Source organism: Sinocyclocheilus rhinocerous, unplaced genomic scaffold, assembly GCF_001515625.1.
Source record: "Sinocyclocheilus rhinocerous isolate Xijiao unplaced genomic scaffold, SAMN03320098_v1.1 scaffold200, whole genome shotgun sequence".
NCBI classification, from domain to species: domain Eukaryota; kingdom Metazoa; phylum Chordata; class Actinopteri; order Cypriniformes; family Cyprinidae; genus Sinocyclocheilus; species Sinocyclocheilus rhinocerous.
Window position 1 is genome coordinate 2973683 of NW_015641014.1, and position 9245 is coordinate 2982927.

The following is a 9245-nucleotide window of genomic DNA, read 5'->3' on the forward strand; positions in this document are numbered from 1 at the left end:
ATATGCTTTCGATTGGTGCAAATGAGGTCTGGTTTCACGCTGTTTCACGCAAACCACGGCAGCGCACACAGTCTGATCTGGACTTTGGCTCTGGTCCAGAGACGCGATCGCACAGAGCGGATCATATGCGCGAGTCGGCATATATTAAACACTTTTGCAACTACACAGCCTCAGCATGATTATGACCACGATTTTGTTTTACTAAGAGTTTCATATTGAATCTAGGGAGTAGTCTATTAGACTGTGGCTGTCAAATGCGGCTTTACCGGGCTCAACGGCTCTGGCCCGAGCAGATATAAACAAAATGCTATTGGCTATTTTAAAAAGGAGGCGGGGCTGCTCGATATGTCCCACCCTCTCTTCCTGTTTCAGTTGAAATTAAGTCACCACATAGAATAATGCTGCATGTTTCAAGGCACTTCAGGGGACCTTTAAATGTATGCTACAATGGAAGACCAATGATTAATAAAAAAATTAAAAAACTCATAATTATTAAATAATTACATTTCACCATATAAAAAGCTTGCTACAATTTTTGTAAATGTTACCGATTTTGATAATGAACAAAAATTTGCATCTGCATCTTAACTCAAGCTACTACTACTACTAAGAGACAAAAACTTAATAATATTATTAATAATATCATTAATAATATCAGGCAACACAAACCTGATTCTTGATTTGAAACAATTTCACTAATTAGAACATGCAGAAACTAAGAAATAACATTTTCTGTTAAGATATTTATGTTAAGGAAAATTAACAGTCTGGTTTCAACAGCTTTCACTTTGGAGCAAAAATCTGGTTTGAAATAAATAAAGATTTGACATTTATCGTGATAATTATCGATATTAGCTAACACATTAGCTAAATTTAGTAAAATTTTCACACACAAAAATTCACCAAACTGCAAATTTGACTTAAATACACTGGAGATTAAATTAAAAATACTTTAACAATGACCAGTTACTCAGTCCTTCTACATATTGTCAAGTATGATAAACTACAGCTAAGCAGTGATTCTTCAGTAGTAGATGGTTACAGTATGACGAGAAACAGCAAAAGTATGCATAATTGAAAATATTTTCCTACTAGAATACCGTCGCTCTCCCATTCACAGCCTTTTTAACGGATTGTAGTAAAAGTTAACAGCCAATAAAGTAAAATAAAATTACAACCACTTCAATATCGCCCTGTCTATCTCCCCGTTTCATCTAATACATCAATAATGCAGGAAAGAAAAGTGATTTAATTTCATTTCATGGGGTCTTTAAAACTAGAGCAAGACCTTCACTCTAGAGGAAAAACCAAAAAAATTTTTGCACCACACCAATCAGCAACAAATGCCATTTTTTAAGAGATCAAACATGTTTTTAAAAGATCAACATAAGTAAACAAATGCCTCATGAAGAATCATGGAAAATATCCATATGCACAAATGCTATTCTATGCAGTTACATTAGCTGTAGGTAAAACCTCACACCTAAAATATGTCAAAGTATTAAAAAAAACAAAAAAAACACACATTCAAAACAACCCATGCCAACCTGCAAAGAATCAGACCTCTAACACATGCAAATCTAAGCAGGTTTCACTCAGAAACACACACATTCCACCTACCGCACCACCTGGGAGGACCTGAAGGAAAACCACATATATTGATCAAATATAAAATGCTAATATATGCACCCAACTTCTGTATAAAATCCTCTGAGGAATGTGTTCCAGCCACATTATTTTAATGTCATGAAAGGACATATTGGCTTTGCTGTTTCATGCATCACTTTGTTTTCACTGAGAAATGACTCAAGAAATAACTAGTCAGGGGAAGTTTTAGGCTAGTTTTATCGATTCAGGCCTGACTTTCTGACAGCGGATGGTTGGTGGACAGACATGTGAATATGATGAGGCCACAAATCGCAGGTGTCGAGTCTGACAGCGATCAGTCTCACCTTGTCTCCTCAGCTCATTCTTCACAGCCTCTACGCCGCCCTTCTTCTCAATGAAGTCGTAGATGACCTTAGACGTCTCCTTGTCTTTGAGCTGGGCCTCAGAGATGCCACACATGTCAAACAGGTTCTTCAGCTCTGGGTCCAAATTATTCAACTGCAAAATAAAAAGGTAAAGGCATGAGCACTGTTTATTTACTAGAATCCATTAACGAAATACAAGTTGCTTGCAAGGCAGCAAAAGAAGAGTGATAAAGTTAAGCAAAACTAGAATTTTTGCCCGTGTCAAATCATTTGAAGTATCATTCATTCCCGTAGCAGAAGCGTGCAGATTCGTTGCCCAAATGTTATATTTAGGGTTAGGGGTTTGTTCAAATCACCAACCTTAAGTATGAGCAATAGTAATAGTGATGCTTGCCTTAGTAAGCACAACTAAATATAGATAGAAGAAGAAAGAGAGAGAGAGATATTAATGATAATGTGTCAAAACAATGAGTAAACGGATGCAAAATTAAAAGGCCCAATCACATTCCAGTATGCAAACAGATGTAGGAGCAAATCGCAACTCAGTATGCAAATATCGTTATCACTGCTAGTTAGTTTTTGAATGCTGAAGTGTGAGTTAAAGGGATAGTTAACCCAAGACGATGTTTTGAATAATGTTGACGGTAGCCATTGACTTCCATGGTATTTTTTTCTTTCTTTCTCCATACTATGGAAGTCAATGGCTACCGTCAACTGTTTGGTTACCAACATTCTTCAAAATATCTTCTTTCGTGCTCAACAGAAGGAATAAACTCATACAGGTTAGGAATGATATGAGATTGAGTAAATAATGACAATTTTCATTTTTGGGTGAACTCTCTCTTTAACGGTTTTCAAACTTCAATCTTATTTTTAAAGGCATAATGTTCAGAAAGACTAAAATCAGAAGATTAAGGCTAAAATATATATATTTTTAAAAATAATTAAATAAATATTTTCTAAAGATTACCAAGTTAATAGTGATTTTTCATATTTTAATCTTACATTTCTTTGAAAGTATAACGCTTATAAAAACTAAAAAATAAGGCTAAAATAAAATTCAAAAAGATTCACTTTTTTACTCATTAATTTTAAGTCGCTAACTAAAAACGTATCTAAAATTAAAATAAAATGAATAAGTAAACAAATAAGTGAATATTTTTAAAACTCAATAACATTATCAAATGTAAATTATATATTATTTTAATAAATAAGTAAAAAAAAATAAAAGTTAAACATTTTTTGAAGTCAGTAACATTTTCGAGTGCAAGTTAATGGGGATTTTTCTTTTTAAGTTAAGATCATGATGATTAAAATCTTAAGAGAAATTTCAATGCAATTCTGCTTTGCAAGCACTATACTGTACATGATTTCCCAGCATTCATGCTGTTCTCAAATATAGCACAATCCTGCCACCTTGCGGACAATCTGCTAATGGTAACCATCTCGGCTGAAACCATCCATTATGTCATGCTCAACATTCCAGCTGCATGCATAATGCAAACCTTCTTCAGAGCATTTGCACATTTTTCCAGTTAGTTAAGAGCAGCAGCATCTCATTTTATTGCACCAGTAACCTGAATTTCTAATTGTTTGCAATATCTCCAGTATTTCCATAACAAACCCATTTAAAATACACACAGCGCAAATACACAGATAGCTCATTGCTGTGTACAAATGCAGTCTGGGTAGTGTTGTGGGCGTCAGATGCTTCAGCCTGCATGAACACAAGGCTATTGAGGCATTTCATCATGCCATTACTACACAGGTCAGCATTGTTTTCCTATGAGAGATTCTTCAACATGTCTGTGAGAGTGTGCGAGTGTGACAGAGCAAGTCATTGTTGTGTACTTACATCGAAGCCTGTGTTCGGATCCCATCCTACATGACCGATGTGCCTGGAAAATATTGCGTTAAGCACAGTCAGACTGGCATAAACAACAACAAATACAACATGAGGAAAGGGAAAAAAGAAACTTAACCCTTGTGCTTGCGTGTTGAAGATCCTTCCTAAATTTGTATTTTGTTTGTACATCTCTCAATGTGTTATATTATTAACAAATCTTGCAATCAGCCTTTTTGTCATTTCAATGAGCACAGGATTTGTATTTTTCTAGGAACCGATTTCTTTTATTTCTCTAGGAACTGATTGGCTCCAGGTCACACTGATCTGAGCTTATGCACCTCAGTTTGAGTGAAAAAAAAAATTTGGGGGATAATTTTGGCAATGCTCACTTAAAAACTAAGATGCATAAGCCAAGGTTATAATTAATAGTAATACAAATGAAAGCTTTACTGACACAAAAAGGCAGGGTTATAATTAATAATAAAAAAAAATTAAAGCTATGCTCACATTAAAAAAAAAAAAAATTTTTTTTAGCATGTTAAACTATACAAGTATCTCAATAATAGTAAAATAACACTGGCATAATCCCAGATCAATTAGTAAAAAAAAAATTATAATAAACAATAAAGTTGATAAAGACTGAATCCAATATTTATCATTAATAATGAAAAAAAATGTATAATAATAATAATAATGCAAAAAACATAACAGCTAAAATAAATAAATATGTTAAACAATTAAGTAAATATTTTTTTTAATTTAATGACATTTTCAAGTTTTTAAATAACATTTTCAAGTGTAATTTAATGTGGATTTTTAAACTTTAATATTACATTTCTTTCAAGGTATAAGTGTCATAAAAACTGATTTAGCACATTAAACAAATAAGTATTTAAATACGTTTTTTTTTTAAATGTATAATAATTTAAGTTAATAATTTAATTGAAGATAAGTTACTGAGGATTTTCACACTTTAGGCTTACATTTCTTTAAAGGCACAATATGGGTATACTGTTGATGAAACTAAAAATAGCATCAAGTCTATAGAAAACAGATAAATAATTTATTTTCAGATAAGTTAGACCTAAAAAATATTTTTTAAAGATAAGTTGATAAAAAGATATAATTCTATATTTGGTAATAAAATTGCAGAACAAGAAACTGTACAAGCAATTGTAGGCCGGTCATTTTTGACTGGGAACACCACAACAACAAGGTGAGGGAAAAAATCTTTTTAAAAAAGATTTTTTTTAAATCACAATTTTTTTGGTAGGCTGTTATATCGTGTATGAGAAAACTTAGTAAGTTTTCATCCAATTTGTTAACATTAACTAGCATTTTTTTTGTGGAAAAGGGGTTAAAAGCACAACATATAAACAAAACTACAAATTTAAAGTTAGTGACTGTTTTCGAGCATACGGACAGAAAATAAAAATAAAAACCCAGAAGCTGCATGACAGCATTTTAATATGCATTACTGATGTCACTTCCTGCCAACACAGGAAGTACTGAATCTGCTATACTTAAAAGACTCACTGGAAGTTGCTTGGTGTCCCAATGTCAGCCTTCGTCAACTTCTTCCTCTTGCCCTTGACCTTCTTCTCCTTCTTGTTAAGGCCACTGTGCACCACGTTATTCATGTGGGACACATTAAGTTTGTTGTTTATCTCGGGGTTCTTGATGTCCACCGTCGCCATCAGGAGAGCGGGTCCTGGGCACATGACAAAACTGATTAGCTGCTGCCTGAGAACCTCCAACCTGTTGCAACATTTCCCTGCGAGAGTCACAGCAGTGGTCTCTGGCCGAGCTCGCAACAACAGCTGATTCTGTCCAGCGTACGCAAAGAGGGGGCGGCACAGTGAATCAATCACACACATTCCTGCAAGTTCATGTATTCAAAGTCCAGATGATGCTGGTGTGCTAAGAACAACAAATAAAATAATGTCATATTGTGTTTTAAATATTCAGTATCAGTAGTAAAATAAAAAATAAAAAAAGAAACTTCATACAAAAACAATGTATTCATTTCAGCTACATTTCATGAGCATTGTTTCATTCAAATAAACATGACTGCATTACGCAAATATAGCACTGACCAACACGACCACAAGCGAAACACTCGGAATCATATGCCATGTCATAATGACTCTCATCACAGCAAAATGTGGGAGATAAAAAGCAGCTTTCATAGAAAGGAACGCTGCTGAACAACAGGCTTTGTGTCAAACTTTCCCAAAACCACAAGCATTAGCTAGCAGTCGCTTTCATGACAGCCAGAGAGTTCAGTGTGGAACCCAGAGCCACGGTCTGAATCTACAGGTCAAAAATAATAACTTCAGAAACAATAATAATAAATGAATCACCATAACACCTTTAAATTACGGTGTTCAAAAAGGAAAAGTAACTTAATGAAATGGTTAGATTAATTATTCACTTTTTACTACTCAAGTTTATATTTTACACTTTTTTTGAATGAATATTATTATTATTGATATTAACAATTCTATCTATGTATCATTATTGCTAAATAATAACAACTGTACATGTAAAAAAAGTACAAATAAAATGCCTAAGCATGACAAGCATTATTAATTATAATATCAATAACAATAATTAATGATTATACTAAAAATATAAATGGCATACATTTTATTATTATTATTATTATTTTTTATTATTCAGTTCATGCAAGAAAATGTATAATTAAAATGCATAAATATAATTATTGTTATTATGTTTGCCATTATACAAGTTTTTCTTAATCGGTTTATCAAAAATGCATACATAAAATGTTTAAACATTATTATTATTAAATAAAAATAATATTAATTCTGTTAATTTATCAAAATGTACATGTAAAATGCATAAATAAAACATTTAAACCGTATAATTAATAATCATAATAATAATAATTTTGTTTATTTATTAAATGTTTAAGTAAAATGCATAAATATAATTATTATCATTGTTGTGTTTGTCATTATATTAAAAGTTTTTCTTAATCTGTTTATGTATCAAAAACATATAAAATGTTTAATAATAATAATAATAATAATAATAATAATAATAATGTAGTCAAATATTTCTTTGTGCCATATTGAGGAATAAAACTAATAAAATAATTGTCAAATATTGATGATTTTTATGGAATTGAAAAACTGCCCCAAATTATTGTTAAAAAAATATTAATTTAAAACAGCTTATCCCTTTCAAAAATGTCCAACTGTATCTCAAAATCTACAATCCAAAAGACTACAGACCACAACAAGTCTAACACTTAGCAATAATAATAATAATAATAATAATTATTCTGTTTATGTAGTCTAATAATTCTTTGCGCCAAAAGCACAAATAAAACAAAATGAAATAACTATCAAATAACGAAGACTCCTGTCAGAACTTTGTAATGTTAAGCGAAAACTAAAGATCTTCACACTACAAACTCCTTAAAAAGTTACAAGAAACTTCTGACGTCAGATTTCCAAAAATCCCCAAGAGACACTTCACTCAAATCCACGTCCCAGTTCTGGAGCACACGCTCACTTCTTCACTAGAACCGTGAGGAATCACAGCAGAGCTGCTAAACCCCTACCTCGGGCGAGAGCCATGAGCTTCCTGTGACCTCCACCGTGACCCAGAGCACCCCCCGAGAGGACGTCCTCTGTAGAGTTTCAGCAGCGTATTAAAGGAAAGTTCACCCAAAAATGAAAATTTGCCCATAAATTACTCACCCTCAAGTCATCCAAGGTGTATATGACTTTCTTCTTTCAGACGAATCCAGTCGGAGTTATATAAAAAATTGTCTTTGATCTTTCAAGCTGTTTAATGCCACTCAGCGGGTGTTTGCAGTGCTTCAGTCCAAAAGAAGTTAAATAAAAAGCGCCCATCGATTAAAAAAAAGTGTCTCACACGGCTCTGGGGGGTGAACAAAGGCGTCCTGTAGCGAATCGATGCGTTTTTGTAAGAAAAAATATCCATATTCAAAATGTAATAATCTTCGTCTGAAAGAAGAAAGTCATATACACCTAGGATGACTTGAGGGCGAGTCATTTATGGGCTAATTTTCATTTTTGGGTGAACTAACCCTTTAAAGCGAGCGTTCAGTTCATCCCCGGACAGCACCAAGCATCGCAGGGGCACCAATCTACCATCTGGCCTCGAAACGCTCTCTAAAACCTCCTGGGACGGGGCGGACAGGAAGGTCATGCAGAACATCATCTCATCTGTGGCCCAGCATTACGGCATGAAGCTACGGTAGCTAGCTAATTTCACCGTAGCGAGAAGCTAGCAAGCTAAGCAGCCTCCGGAGACTCTCTTTAAACCAATTGTGAAAGTTTTGTGATCTGGCCGTCCACCAAACCAATCCCGCTCATGCTAGTCAAAATCCTAAAAAAATTACGAATGCGGAATATTACGTAAGGAACTGCTAATCCAGTTTAATCTCTGAAATTTGCTGTAAGCATTACAAGTCAACTGCAGGCAAAGCCACACTTTTTATAATACACAAGTGTGTTTTTGGCTTCGTTTGACAGATGTTTCACAGCGAATCAGTGATTAGCTTCTCTACTCATCAACACCAAACTATATCAGAGATAAAGCGGCGTACGGAGCATACTCCGTCAGATATTAACAATGAGGAAGCGGAGGGGAAAGAAATGTGCTGGAGAAAGATGGACATCTTGTACAACACAAATACTGAGGACGGTACTATGTTTGGCATAAATCTGATTTGAACGGCTTCATTCTTCATAGTGTAGTCAAGCAGGGACGCAATATGCTTGGAACAACAGCTATAATTTATGAATGTGAATTTGAAATGTGAACAGATTGGAGAAGGGGGAAAAAATGGAACTGGCCTCCAGAGCTGCCGTAACAAATCTAGGACAAATATGTTGACTTAACGTCACAGATAATAACATTTCAGACTGGCTGGTAATGCTAAAACAAAATAGGCTGAATCCCTTGGAAAGTAAATGTAAATAGTGTGGTGCTATCAAAACAAACACTGCTACCAAACAACACTGGCTGAACCAATAGTGTGAGTTTGGGGGAGGTTCTATCTGTTTAGTCAACCAATGGCAGACGTAGTGAGTTTTCAGGATTATTCTTGCACTTTGATTTGGTGCAAAAATGGTGCAGAAATTACAATTTACCTTTAATTACCACATGAAATCAAACTTATAATAGCATTTTAAATGTACAGTCTTTTTCTTTTGGGAAAATTAAGCAAATATTTGATGGCGCATGGGTGTTCACAATTTTAATTAATTGTACTTTTTATTATATTATTACTTATATTTTATGCATTTTTGAAATGACAATATTTTAAAAAGATAATTACATATTTACAATTATTATTAAAACAAAAATTATACATATATTTATTTAATTTATAAATGTGTGTATATAAAAAAAAAAAAATATAT

The 9245-nt window shown here is 33.5% G+C and overlaps 1 protein-coding gene across 1 annotated transcript in view; it reads right to left on the reverse strand.

The window, feature by feature from the left end:
* wasla (WASP like actin nucleation promoting factor a) overlaps positions 1–9245 on the reverse strand; it is a 31086-nt gene that overhangs the window by 5165 nt on the left and 16676 nt on the right. The window contains 3 exon segments of the mRNA XM_016569839.1: positions 1953–2106; positions 3829–3871; positions 5356–5530. Coding sequence (XP_016425325.1) covers positions 1953–2106; positions 3829–3871; positions 5356–5530 — 372 coding nt within the window.